This window comes from Macaca mulatta, chromosome 4 (genome assembly GCF_049350105.2).
Source record: "Macaca mulatta isolate MMU2019108-1 chromosome 4, T2T-MMU8v2.0, whole genome shotgun sequence".
NCBI lineage: Eukaryota > Metazoa > Chordata > Mammalia > Primates > Cercopithecidae > Macaca > Macaca mulatta.
In genome coordinates, this window is record NC_133409.1 from 65648247 (window position 1) to 65663381 (window position 15135).

General features: G+C 37.6%; 1 protein-coding gene across 3 annotated transcripts in view; it reads left to right on the top strand.

Moving 5' to 3' along the window:
• The first annotated feature begins 259 nt into the window (after positions 1–259).
• The window catches only part of STXBP5 (syntaxin binding protein 5), a 193493-nt gene continuing 178617 nt past the window's right edge, over positions 260–15135 (top strand). For all 3 annotated transcript variants that reach the window (XM_015137165.3, XM_015137166.3, XM_015137167.3), the window contains exons 1-2: positions 260–1267; positions 2553–2650. In XM_015137165.3, coding sequence (XP_014992651.1) covers positions 1115–1267; positions 2553–2650 — 251 coding nt within the window. In that variant the 5' untranslated portion in view covers positions 260–1114. The remainder of the gene's footprint in view (positions 1268–2552; positions 2651–15135) is intronic.

The following is a 15135-nucleotide window of genomic DNA, read 5'->3' on the forward strand; positions in this document are numbered from 1 at the left end:
CCCCATTAACGGGGAGAAAGCATCAACCCCTGCTGTAATGACTGAATTGGAAAGAAAGGTTTCATGCCGCTTGTTAGTCGTCAACATTTTTACTATGCCAGCTGCAAGAGAAGCAGCTGCATACTCTGGCAACTCGACTAGGGTGGGAGAAATTTAGCCAGCGTCTGGGATTTTCGCAGATAATTTAAGCCCCAGCTTCGCTCCCGCTGGGGGCTGGGGGCCTGCGGGGCCAGGGTGGGGGAACTGGGCTGTGGCGCGCATGCGCAGGTCCTGCAGCCCGGCTCTGGGGAGGCCCTGCTGCCGCCACCGCCGTGGCCCGCGCTGTAACCGCGGCTGCCGCTGCTGCTCGGGGCGGGCGTTGGTGTCGTGTGTCGAGGCGCCCTGTCAGGCGAGGGGGAGCAGCTGGGCGGGGAGAGCCGACTGCCGCGGCGGCGCCTGAGGAACGCAGCCGGGCTCGGGAGCGGCGAGGGCGGGCCGGTCCAGCGGCGGAGGAGCGAGGCGGAGCGAGGCAGGCGGCGCGGGGACCCACCCCAGGCGCCTAGTGTGCGAGGCCGGGCGGGCAGCGGCTGGGAGGCCGAGCGGCGGCCGCGGACAGGGCGCCGGCGACCCCCGGGAGGAGGAGAAGGAGCCGGAGGACGCCCGAGGGACTGCGGGGCCGGGGCAGGCGAGCAGCGGCGCGGCCGCGGGCCATGGACGCGGCGGCGACGGTGGCGGCGGCGGGGGCGAGCCGGGGCGGCGGCGCGGCGCAGAGTCCGCCCGCGGCCAGGTGAGGCTGGGCTGAGCGGGCTCGGGCGCCGCCGCCACTGCTGCTGCTGCCTGGCCGCGGAGCGAGGAGGCGGCGGCGGCGGCTGAAGCGGCGCCGCAGCAGCCGCGCCAAGCAGCGGCGGCCTCGGAGGAAGAGGGGTCGCCGCCCGGGGTTCTTGCGGCCGCCTCTCTTGTCGTCGCAGTATTTCCTGTTCGGATTATCTTTTGCTTCCCTCCAGCTGCCTCCTTGCCCTTACACTCCCACTCCTTCGTTTCCGCGGTCGAAACTGCCCTCGGCCCCGGGTAGTCTCCCCCGTCTGGGGACCCCCGTGCCTCCCCTCCCGGGCTGCGGGGGAGCCCCTCCGAGACCATGAGGAAATTCAACATCAGGAAGGTGCTGGACGGCCTGACCGCCAGCTCGTCCTCGGCGTCGCAGCAGCAGCAGCAGCAGCAGCATCCGCCTGGGAACCGGGAGCCGGAGATCCAGGAAACGCTCCAGTCCGAGCACTTTCAGCTCTGCAAGGTGAACGGAGCGCGCAGCCCCGCGACGCCGTCATTGAAAAATTGGGGTTGTTTTAAGGGGGCTACTCGGGCTTTACATGGGAATGCAAGGGAAGAGAACGCCAGTAATAATAATAACTCTAATAAAATGCTCGCTCCTCCCCTGGCAAACCTTTCTTCGGTGGGTTATTTTGGAGATTGATACCTTTACTCCTTCTCGTTGATTTTTCTCTCTTCCCTTTGCACATGCAGCAGTCAGTTCAAGGTTGCTTCAAACTATTATCCGACCCTTAATTTGTATTCTGACACTGCCAGTAATAACCTGGAAGCTTTTATATTCAAGCGTTTTAATATGATTCACCAACTTCGAAGTTTCCTTTGGAAACGGTGTCTAATGAATGTTGTTTATCAAAAAGCCAAACCTGTTCTACCACACCTTTGCTCATCACTTTTCCCTTAAAATGTGGTGAGTGGCTTACGATATGAAATCGTAGGGTTCTTTTTATCATTGTTTGTTAAAAAGTTAGTACTGAGATTTTTGCCTGTTAATGGCACGATGATTGCCATAGCGTTCTGTAATTCAGAAAGAATGATGCAGCGAATTAATTCACCAGCTGCTTAATAAGAAACACAAACTTGTCTCGGTATTAATACCTGCCTTTCTCTTAAATAGCTATGTATTTGTATGTCAGAGTTTCTTAAAAGTGTGTGTGTGTGTGTGTGTGTGTGTGTGTGTGTGTATGTCTAATGCCCTAAAATGATTATGGCCTTAATAGTAAATTGCAAAAATATATGTTGTACTCATCTTCGTTCTGTTACAAGTGTAAAATGTTGAGATAGAGGTTTGATTATTGCTCTACTGAATGCTTGACTAAAGTAATTATATGACAGCTTTTCCTTAGAAGTACTTGCGTTAGCATCCAAATAAAATAATGATGAAATGAATACTGCCAAAATAAAGTATGAATTGCATTTAATGGGTTTACAGAATTTTGTACTATTGCAAACTTTAGTCATTTGGTGTCGATGTAATAGTATGGAATATTAATAAAATATTTTCTTCTATGGAATACCAGTATGGAAAAGCGAAATTAAAGTATATCGCTGGACTAGGTTTTTGTTTCAGGTTCTATGTGAGTGACTTTGTGAGTGTAGGTTTCACTTATTTTTTTTAAAAGCAGTAAGTGCATGTGTATGTGTTTTGCATCAGTGGTAGTGGTTCTAAATTCTAACGCCTCTGTTGACTTTTCTATTTTTAAATTTCGCTTGCTGCCTTGGTTGCTGTGATGTCACTTGCCCATCCCTAGACTGTTCGCCATGGATTTCCCTATCAACCCTCAGCCCTGGCCTTTGATCCTGTACAGAAGATCCTGGCGGTGGGAACTCAGACTGGTGCTTTAAGGCTGTATCCTTTTTTTAATTTTATTTTTTAACTTCTACTTTTTTAACTTCTCCCCAGTCCTTCTGAGGATTAGTTCCAAAGAAAATTTTTATTTTCCTGTTGGTGTGATCAGATATATACTATGAGAAATCATGTGTTGGCTTTTCCCTTGATTATAATTCAGCTTATATACTGCTGTGATGTTTCTCAGCTCTTCGTTTATAGTAGCTAAACATATATCCAAAGAGAGGTCTAAAGTTTTGTTATAATAACTATTTTATTTGTAAGGAGATAGAAGTTTATGAGGAAAAATATATCTGCTTATACTATTGGTCTGATGAATGGGGTATGTTAAGGATGAGATTTAAAGACAATTTAAAAAATATTATGCATGGTAGATATTGAACTTATGACCTATTCTAATAAATTGGAGATTGGATTTGAATCTGAATTTGGTTGTTTTTGACATGTCCGTGTAGAAAAATAATTAGCAGAAGATAAATGCAGCAAATTAATTTTCTATAAAGTTATAAATGGTTAATACTTCTACCATTTTTTAGAGCATTTTCTTGAAAAATGCATAGGGTTAAATTTATTTTCTTGATATATTTTTTCTCTCATAGTCTACATTTGTTATGTATTTGTAAAAACTGTTAGGTTACTATACATTAAACTACTAGTATAGAAAGAATTTTCCTGGTTATGTATGAACTATATTAGTTTTATCAAGCATTTTTTTCAAATACTTCAAAAGATTTTTTTCAAGATAATTTTTTAGTGAGAGCAGTACAGACTGCTCACTTTCTATTTTTATATTGAAATGTGTTTTCTTTTACTGTGACTTTGAAACATACTTAACCGAAATATATTCTTATTTTTAAACTTAATAAGATTTGAATTCATCCATCTGTAGGATATCTACTTCCTACATATTAATGAGTAATGTGTTGGTGATAAATAGAAAAACAAAGTCACTAGATGATCTCAATAGACATTATTATTGTCCAAAAAAAAAAAAAAAAGGAAGAAAAGAAAGAAAAGAAATAAGGGATAAGGGAGGAGCTTTACCTCTTTGCATTTTAGATTTTTCTGGTTCCTGAGAAGGAGCGAGGGAATCTGCATTTGAGTTAAACATGTGCCAGGCATTTTACTTACATTTTAAAGTCATTATTTCAAAGAAGTACTATGTGATATAGATATATATACACATATATATATAAAGATAATGCCTCAAGTTTTATTTGTGATTTAATGTGCTGTCTTCAAAATGCTAATAGAAGTTTTAGGATGGACTATTGAATTGTGTTACTAAGTGAAGTCTACTATATGTAGTAAATACTATGCAGTCATACCTATATAAGCGATAAAATCTGACCAGGCTAGATCTGAATCTGTTAATTTCTGAGACAGTATGTCTCAAGTGCTCTTGCCCAAATATCTAGATGGTTATGACCAGAGTATTTTTTGGCTTCAATTGTTTAGGTATATTTATTCCTGAACTCAATGATCAAGACCATCCAGTTTAGGGTTGTTGTGTGAAGATGGGAATGAAGTTATTTTGTCAGTGTGGGTCCTGAGTGTTCAGCAAAACTATAGTAGACAAGACTAGTATAGCGTTGGATCTAGATGCATTCTTTGGAACTGAAAGCAGTTTCTTTTTTTTCCCAGCAAAAGAATCGCATAACTGGACTAGAAGAAGGAAAGTGAAGTTGAATTACATAAGCTATTTTTCCATTATTTTGCTTTTCTTTAAAATGAGTTTAGGTTTTACTGTTTTCCCAGTGTGGTCTCGACATTCTTTTGGTAAATAACCTTTTTTCCTTGTAACAGCCAAACTAGCCCTTTTATAATTTAGTGTAATTATAAGTGAGTACCACCAGCAGGGCTGATTTTATAAAACCAGATTCTTAGACAACACTTTTACCCTAATGCTTTTGAGTAATTGATATGGCACAAAAGGTGTAAATTGTTAGGCCTAGTGCTAATTGCCAATTAAAATCAAGGATCAGGTGGCCAAAATTATCGCTTGTCTATGACTTTTGGTATACTTTTTATAGTTAAATATGTGAATAAAAGTGAACCTGTAATTACAGTTTGCAATTATACTCTAAAATGTTTTTAGAACCTCCTTAGTAAGAAGGAAGTCTGAAAAACTATTTACCAAATTACTTTCTACTTTGCCTTTTTATGAGATTTCTATGAACATTCCAGAGTGATAAATTGGCTTCCTTGCCAGTAATACCACCTAGTCATTCCTTCTGTTGAGTTTAAGTAGCAGATGAGCTATGAGCTTTATTTATTATGGTTCTGATTTATAGAAAGTGACTAAGCCCTTTTTATTTTATCTCATTTTCCATATATGTGCTTTAAGATATATGTTAGTATCTTTTTCTTTGTTATTTTTGAAACTAGACACCTGAATTCCAAATCTCCACATTGGTTTAACGTGCAGATTTACTACAAGTGTGTATATATTAACTTGGAGCTTTCGTAGATTTTCCTATTGTAATTGGTTTCTTTTGATCCTTTATTCTCTTCTTATATTAGACTCTTGTAATCTGTAACACAATTATCCTAAAAAGTTGTCACATTTTACAGCAGAAAATGGACTTCTAGATAAAGTATTTTCCTTGCAGATTGAAAAGTAGGCGATGTTTTTAGAAGTAAGATTAGGCTATTACAATTCCAAATGTATATGTAGTTTAACTGATGAATGTCATCCTAAATGTCAGAAGACTTTACTAAATTGATTTATTTACTCTGGGTTAAAACCAAAAAACCAGACAAGAAGGGTATAACTGATAGCTAATGTTTGTAGACAAGGATTAATGAAAAATCTGAATCCTTTAATAAGATAAATAATGAGGCAAAATAAATTAAATGTGTTTGCTACATTAATGTATAGCAAATGACAGATGATATAAATATGCTGAATGCTAAACCTTCTTGGCTTCTGGAGAGAATATGAGATTGAAGAATGAAGGTATTTTTAATAATGCTGTTGTCTTTATCTAGACTTCTGATTTACTACTAAAATTTCAAATTGCTTCATACTGTAATGTAATCATGGGTTACCCTGATATTATTTTTAAAATAAATTTTTTTCTAAACACAATGAGATCATTTTATATGTGAATATTTCAAGGACTGAGCAGAAAATGGAATTTCAGGTTTACTGAACTTGTGTAAAAATTTGAGGTTTAAAAATGAATTGTCAAATTATTATGGAAGAACCTCATTCATTGTCTTCTTGACTGGTGGAAAATACAGTGATATAGACAATCTCTATTTTGACCTGGCATGGATTGTCTTTTATAATGCAGAGTAATGTTGCTGGAGACAGGCTTACAAAATGATTTTTTTACCTTAGAGTTGATTTAACAAGCACTTGAGTGTCAGACAACATTAGATTATAAATTGTGGCCTGAATTCTGGTTCCTCTCTTTCCACTAAATAATTACATGTCCTTGAATTAGTTTTTTTTCCTTACTATAAAAATGAAGGTGCAGTATTAAATGATTTCTTCAAGGAAGAATTTTATGATTTCAAGTAGCTATGTATTCTTCTAGAGGAGTAATACAAAAGAAATGAAAATGTGGTCCTTCTCTTCAAAAAGTTTCCAGTTCTAACCGAAGGACTGGAACTAAATAAGCAGTCGAAATTAGAGAATTATTTGGGGCTCTACTGACATTACACAAAGTCAGGTTACATGTAAATTTGTTGCATTTGATGAACATTTCTATACATGGGTAAATAAGGATTCAGAATGACAGAGAGGAAGGAGTGGGAAAATTATTCTAGGCAAGGAAAACAGTATGGGCAAAAGCATGGAAAAGGGAATTATGCTAGTTTGGAGGAATACTAAAAGAGGCTGGTTGGAATAAATGAGTTAGCAGGAGAAATAAGGAGGCTGTTGAGGGTCTTGAATATTAACCTGAGATATCTGCATGATGTTCAGTTAGGAATTATGTAATAGGAGATGCTGACAGGAAGAAAGTGTGATTTTTTAGCATGATTAGTGGTGTAGTGGTATAGATGAAAAGAATGGACCAAGTGAACCTCACAGAAAACTATTAATCCATATAGGTAGTAAAGTGGATCCAAAACAGGGGTGGCAGAATGGGAAGTGGAGAAGGGCATGACTTGTTTGTATAAAATCTTAGGGAGTAACTAAAGATGATAAGGTTTTGCAAGTAAAGTAATGAGGCAATTACAAGCGAAGTGAAAAACTTGGCAAAGAAGTGGCAGAGAAATGTTGAGTTGAAATTATGTTATCTTTAACTTTTATTGTGTTATCATTTTGAGAGAGGAGCCTAGACTTCCTATTTTAATGTGAGAATTTGATATACTTTTACTGTTTGGTTTTGGTTTTTTTGGCTGGTCCTTGGTGATTTCCAGGATTTTGTTATTGAATTTATGTTTAAAGTCATTAGTAGCTGTTTGGCATTGTCCATTTATTTTCTGTCAGTGTTTCTCAAAGTGGTAGCTTTTTGGGCAGGATAATTCTGTGGGGTTGTCCAGTGCGTTGCAGGATATTTAATATCCTCGTCTCCCACCTACTAAATGCCCATGTTGCCTCCCCTGTCAATGTGGCAACCCAGACCCTCCAAAACACTTCCAGGTGCCCCTGGTTGGGCATTTAGCCCAAGTTCTTCACCAGTTGAATAAGAATAATAATGCTACCTGGCTTGTGAGGTTATTGTCACGGTTAAATCTACTAAAATGTGTGTGTGTAGCTTTTCCGATCATGAAGGGATATTTTGGTGGATACATGATTATTACATTTTATTATAATACGTGATTATTATTCATATGAGAGTTTTTCTGTGGCTTTAATTTTCAGGTCCGTCATTTCTCTCAGTGAATACTGAGTGGCAACTGTGTAGGAAGGCCTCCATTTCATTAATTTTTGTAGCTAATACAAACTTTGAGGAAAAGATATTGAAAAGCACTGTTCTTTTCTTTGAGTTTGTTTTTAAAATGGTTGTGTTCGGCCGGGCATGGTGGCTCACGCCTGTAATCCCAGCACTTTGGGAGGCCAAGGCAGGTGGGTCACGAGGTCAGGTGTTTGAGAACACCCTGACCAACATGGTGAAACCCCATCTCTACTAAAGACACAAAAATTACCCTGGCATGGTGGTGTGTGCCTATAATCCCAGCTGCTCAGGAGGCTGAGGCAGGAGAATCGCTTGAATCTGGGAGGCGGAGGTTACAGTGAGCCAAGATTGTGCCACTGCACTGCAGCCTGGGTGACACAGCAAGACTCCATCTCAAAAAAAAAAGGTTATGTTCTTCTCAACCACAAGTTTTCAAAATTGCGACTTAGATTAATGTGTGTGAAAGTTTCTCACATATAGTAAATGCTAAATTGATTAATGACTTTCTGTACAGTACTTATAAGATAGCATTAGAATATTTTGACTTGCTACTTAATTTTATTCTATAAAACATAATTATGCTATGAAAAAAATTGGAAATGATTTTCGTTTGAAATAGGCTAAAAGTAAAATAATTAGTTTAGAATTTAGCCAGTGTTTTTTCTTGTTTGTTTATTTGTTGTTTTTTTTTTGAGTCAGGGTCTCACTCTGTTACCCTGGCGTGCAGTAGCAGGATTATAGCTCACTTCAACCTCCACCTTCTGGGCTTAAGCAATCCTCCCATCTTGGCCTACCAAGTATTTGGGACCAGAGGTGTGTGCCACCATTATTTTGTTTTATTTTTGGCGGAGACAGAGTTTCACTGTATTGTCCAGGCTGGTCTTGAACTCCTGAGCTCAACTTGCCAAAGTGCTGGGATTACAGGCATGAGCCACCACGCCAGATTTTTGTCCACTCTTCTCCCTCCCCATCATTTTTGTTCATAACCGCTTTCCTCCTCCTCCATCCTTTTTGTTCATGGAAGAGTTTTGGTCATTTGGAATTGTAGTTGTGCAGGAGAAACAAGGAGCTTGAAATACTCAGCTCATATCTCAACTCTTAGCTCCTCATTCAAGAGGACATTGCATAAAAGGAAGAATGAGTGCTGTATCAGCTGTAAGTTGTGATTCTTAGCATAGACTACTGCAGCAGGAGGAATAGGCACATTTATTTCCGAACAACCAGAAATGGAATCTGCTTGGAAACAGTTTATTTTGCAATGGATTTCTTGTGGAGGGAAACACATGTGATAAAAGCCATGGAATTGAAAAGAATATGTTAACTATTGGAGAATCAAGTCTGTGTTTTGTAAGCCTTTCTGCTTTAAGTAAGATGAGTTTTTTTCTCTGTTGGATGTTCTCTTTGTTTTCTGTTTGGTTTTCAGTATGATTCATTTTAAATTACAATTTAATTTTGCCATCCTAAAGGAAAAAGTAAAGGCACTTTGGAAGAATTACCATTACCTTATTATTAGGAGATTCTTGTTCTAATAATCTTCAGACTTACTTTGTATAAGTGAACTAAAATCTCTGTGCTTCAGTTTCCTTTCTTGTAAAATGAGGAAATTGGGATGTGTTATTTCCAAGAATCCTTCCAACTTTTGGATCTTAGAATTTCTTTTTCTGTGGGGGATTTAGGAATTCTTTGGACTGTGTTCCTGTAGAGGGATCTTCTGGTTGGTTGTTCTGAGTTCCTGTTAAAGAGAATGAAGTATTAGACTCCATACCATTGTGGCTCCCTCAGCTTTGTGTCCATTGACTACATTCATAATCCAAGTCAGTAGAAGCACAAGTGTAAACCTTTGTTTACAGGAGGGACCAGGAAAGAGCATGTGAATGAACTAATACAAATGTCTTTCTTGAAACAGTAGCTCACATTGAATATTAAGATGGTGGGTTGTAGCTTTTTCTGTGTATAACAGATAAGGTTTCATTATGAAATAGGAAACCAGGACTTTTTTTTAATACTATTAACAAAATTTACCTTCTTTCTTGGTTGTTAAATGTCAGGATGTAAAATTAAAATAAATTAACTTAAGAATATTGAATTCCTGATCATATGATCTGATTAATCTTTAGAGATTTATTATAGAGACTATCTCCCTTGAATTGCTAGTATGTAATTTGAGTACTAAATGTGGTAATTGTATACTATAATAACTTAGAGTAATACTTGCTGGGCATTTACATGTAAGTAACTGGACTATAGGCTTGAGTATCACTAAATAAAAGATAAGCTTAAGTGTTGGATCAATTTGGCTTTACTTTTATGTCCTGGAAGAGGCAATTATTTACAAGAAGAATTTTTTTCTTTTTTTTTTTTTGAGATAAGGTTTCGCTCTGGAATACAGTGGCACAATCACAGGTCGCTGCAGCCTAGACCTCCCAGGCTCAATGATCTTCCTGCCTCAGCTTGCCAAATAGTTGGGACCACAGATGTGAGCCTCCTTACCTGGCTCACATAATTTTGTGTGTGTGTGTGTGTGCGTGTGTGTATTTTTTTTCTTTTTCTTTTTCTTTTTTCTTTTTTGCAAAGATGGGGTCGTAGTATGTTGCTGAGGCTGGTCTCCTGGGCTCAAACTGGGATTAAAGATTATGAGCTACTGTGCCCAGCTACAAGAAGAAAATTAATAATTAGGATATCAGTAATATGGCAGTAATAATTAGTAATAATCAGAATGTGTATTTGTTTTCGATGTTTAAATGAGAGTTTCTTGAGCTGATTTGCTATATTAGCATCATCAGAAGGTATACTTGGTATTTTGGGGTGGCAGATTAAGGAAATAGTTTTTGGTTTGACCTAAACAGATGTTTATCTGTTTAAGAGTATAACAGATTGATACAGAGAAAAGGGCATTTCACTATTAATACCTTTTAAATTTGGATTTGAATTAAGATCAATTTTAAACATATTGTCATTCTACAAAAGTTCTTGGGAAGCAAAACAAAGTGATTACTGACTTGATTTTTATGAAATAAACTAAGAGTTCATAAAACTATAATCATACAAAACTGCCAAAAGGTACTTGATACATTTCTCTTCCCTTAGTCATATGCAGCACACATTCTAAGGAGAAGTTATGGTACTTTCTGATTTAATTACTCAGACTTCCTGTAGAGACATTCAGGTTTCTATACAATTATTTTGTACTTTAATTTGAACACATTTCTGATCTTTATTAGCAGCCATAAAAATAAGGACTTTTTCATGATCTTCTATGTATCTGTATTATCATTTTTAAATAATTTAAGTGTAATGCCATCATCTACTTTCAGATTTAGCAATTCTAGTTGATTGGTTTAATCTCTTATTTTCCTCATATTTACTTTTAAATACATTTTGTACACCAGCTCTGTTTACCATGTAACTTATCTTTTTTCTTTTGGCCATGAGTGGAAGGTAAGCTGAGGTGAAGGCGGTAGGGGTAAGAATTGTTGACGCAGTTGGCTGCCTACAGTCAGTGTTCCGCAATGGCCATGTGTTTAGTGATCCTTAAGTCTAGAAGTCTAGAATAAACTTTTCTGTGTTTAAATAATTCTTATGTTTAAAACCCAGTGTCTTTGTCTTTGTGACATATGTTTTGGTTTGATTCCATCCCCACTTCTAACCTATTTAGCCATATTTTTCTTAGATGAGCCTTTAAGATTTTGATTTCTATATTGCCATTTCTTTATAAGTAATATGTGACATTAAATGTCTAAAAATAGACCTTTTGGAAGTTATAGCTGTAATATGGAGTGGCATTTTCTTTTAAAATAACCTATGAAGAATGTTACAGGATATGACAAGATACAGTGCAGTCCAAAGTAATGCAAATCAGCAAAATCAGCCAGTATCGTCTCCTTTATCAAGAGTCCAGAAATTAGATAGTAGGAGTGTATAAATTATAAAATCAAGACGAGGGAACGTACGGATTCCTAAATGATCAACTTTATGTCCTTCAGTAAGGATCATAGGGTGGATGAGTATGTGTGTGTGCGCAGACATTTAAAGAAGATCTAAGTCTTTAGGAGTCAGCGAACATTTCCTATATAAGGCTGGATAGCAAATTATGGTAGGCTTTGTGGTCTCTGTGACAGCTGCTAAGCTCTGCTTATATGTAGCACAATGCAACCAAAAACAATATGTAAAGAATAAGTGTGCGTCAATAAAACTTTATTTATAAAATCAAGCAGTTGGCTGGATTTGGTCCACAGGCCAAAGTTTGCCAATCTCTGCCTTAGTTTATCAGCCTGGCTTGTTTTTAAAGGATATGCAGAGAAGAATGTTCAGTAAGAAATACATTTTTATGTTTAAATTTCATTAATAGCACTTGCTGCTAGTTGAAATTTCATCACAAATAAAAGAGTCCTAAAAAGAATCAGTAATTTTTTTTTTTTTTTTTTTTTTTGAGACAAGATCTGGCTCCGTTGCCCAGGTAGAGTATAGTGGTGCTATCTGGGCTCACTACAGCCTCTGCCTCCCAGGCTCAAGGGATCCTCCCACCTCAGTCCCCCAAGTAGCTGGGACTCCAGGCGCCTGCCACCACGCCTGGCTAGTTTTTGTATTTTTTTGTAGAGATGGGGTTTTGTCATTTTGCCCAGGCTGGTCTTGAACTCGTGAGCTCAAGCCATCCACCCACCTCAGCCTCCTAGAGTACTTGCATTATAGGCGTGAGCCACTGCGCCTAGCCAAGAATCAGTAATTTTTAATAATACACAGTAACTCTATATATCAAGGTAGATTATTTTTATAGTTTCTTTTTTAATCTTGTGAGAGGGGTGTTATCTCTATTGAATTATGATTAGTATAATAATAAAGGTAGCTTAATTAGGCTGGGTGCGGTGGCTCACGCCTGTTATCCCAGCACTTTGGGAGGCCGAGGCAGGCAGATCACGATGTCAGGAGATCCAGAGGATCCTGGCTAGCACGGTGAAACCCGTCTCTACTTAAAAAAAAAAAAAAAAAAAAAAACACACACACACACACACAAAATTAGCCGGGAGTGGTGGCAGGTGCCTGGAGTCTCAGCTACTTGGGAGGCTGAGGCAGGAGAATGGCATGAACCCGGGAGGCAGAGCTTGCAGTGAGCTGAGATCCAGCCACTGCACTCCAGCCTGGGTGACAGAGGGAGACTCTGTCTCAAAAAAAAAAAAAAAAAGTAGCTTAATTAGGCATCCTTTGAGGGTAGTTTAATGATTAGCTCAATAATTGAAGTGCTTAGCTTGACTTCCTAATTTTAATTAAAAATATACTTGCCTTGTAGCTTTTTCTTAATATCTTTCTTAATATCATATACATATGTGTAGTACATTTAGATAGATGCCTTTAAAGATAAAAGTGAATGTAAACATTTTATTAAAATATTGTGGCTTCTTTGATGTTACAGATGTTTGTCTAAAATAACTGGGAAAAAAACTACCTGAAAAATGAATAATGTATTTTTAAAAAATTCATGGCTGGGAACAGTTGCTCACGCCTGGAATCCCAGCTTTGGGAGGCTGAGGCAGGCGGATCACCTGAGGTCAGGAGTTCGAGACCAGCCTGACCAACATGGTGAAACACCGTCTCTACTAAAAATACAAAAATTAGCCAAGCGTGGTGGCAGGTGCCTGTAATCCCAGCTACTCGGGAGGCTGTGGCAGGAGAATCACTTGAACCCGGGAGGCGGAGGTTGCAGTGAGCTGAGATCGTGCCACTGCACTCCAGCCTGGGTGATAGAGTGAGACTCCGTTTCAAAAACAAAAAACAAAACAAACAGACAAAAAATTCACAAGGCTCCTAGAAGAAAATTCAGATTTTTGGCCACTTTCTTTAGAATCAGATATATTACATGCTTCTTGTTGGAAAGAACATACATGGTAATTTAATTGGAAACTGAAATTATATCTACTTTTTGAAAATATTTAATAGTTGCCCACTGACCACTTTTTGCATTTTTCCAGTAGCAGTAAATAAAAATATAATTTTATTTAGTAAATGAGGCTAATTTTTACTTGATTTCATTTCTCCAACTAGTATTCTTTTGGAAGTATATGTAAATATATATATGACAAATGAAATAACATGCTGAGCATATTTCTTTATATTTATTGGAGCTATGATTTTAACGTGAACATTCACCTAGCAAGATTTTTAAATAAAAAGTAGCTGTTAATTTTTGTTTTATATTAATCTTCATTTGAAAAATAAGGTTTGCTTTATACAGCTTGTTATTTGTAAAAGATATGATGAGTCCTAGAACTTACATGGTAGTTATTGTTAAACATCAAGTTTTAAACAGTTGGAGGTGTTTTAATAATAGTGTTTGGTCTTTTTTTTTTTTTTTTTTTTCCCAAATAAGTGCAGTCTGGAACTTTTGAAGCTTTTCCTGGTGAAGTTGTTTGTTGAAGAGTGCTTAATCCTGCTCTTTCTTGAAAGTACATAGTCTTTTCTTGTGATAGCAGTACCTCTGCTTTTTCACAGCAGCACTCTGTCAGAGGTGACTATAAATCTGGCGGCATCAGCTATTGCAGTACTTTCTGCTAAATGTTTTTCCTTTTGTGTGTTTGTCTCTTTTTGTCTTTTGAAAAGGAGAAGAGTTGAAACAGATTTTTTCCATCTGTGCTTTTTTGCACTGTATTTTTCATAATGTGTTGTATTTTTCTTTTAAAATTAACTGAACATAGTTGAGAAAAGAACTTAGCCATTAGGCATCTGGGAATGGATGCTGGGATAAAAAGCTGTTTTTACTTACATGTGAGAATTTACATTCTTTCTTGTTCATTTAACCCAGACCACTCTTGTTTATGACTCCATAGTAAATAGTAGTTTGAACAAGTGATTCCTTTAAAAGTATATTTGTATATCAAAAACCATTCTAAGTAATGGCCTGTGATAATAAATATAATTCATTTTTGCCTCTTCAAAAATAGTCCTAACTCCAAAACAGTGAATATTAAGAATGATTGTTTTCAACCACTCTAATTTGTTTACAAATAATAATAAATTTCTTACTAAAAATAATAGTGGAAGGAGATAACTAGAGGCCTATTCCAACCCAGTGAATACTATAATTACATATTAGTCTGAATGCTGCAATTTTCTGTTGTAGTGCTTGTTTTATTCGCATTAAAAGAAAGCAGTTGACCGAACTAAGTTTTCAGATCCTGTTGGACATTTGTAAAATGTTACAGTTGTCTTGACTTAAAGTTTTAAATGTTGATGTACACATTTTTTCATGGTTATTCTTAGCATTTTGTTAAATTTTTACTGCAGAAATAGTTCATTTTGTAGTTTTACTTAAATGAGATTAGCAGAATATTAGCATTGAGTAAGCAGTAAAAATTAATTTTGCCTACTCTTATTATCTTGATGATGTGGCTATCTTCATTTTTAATATATTTTCTAAACAGACTTCATTTTTTAGTGCAGTTTTAGGTTCATAGCAAAACTAAATGGAAGGTACAGAGATATTCTATATACTGCCTGTCCCAAAACATTTGTAACCTTCTCCATTATCAGCAGAGTGGTACACTGAATCTACATTGACACATCACTTTCATCCAAAGTCTTTATGATAGGGTTCATTCTTTGTACAATTTATGAGTTTAGACAAATATAATTACATGTCTT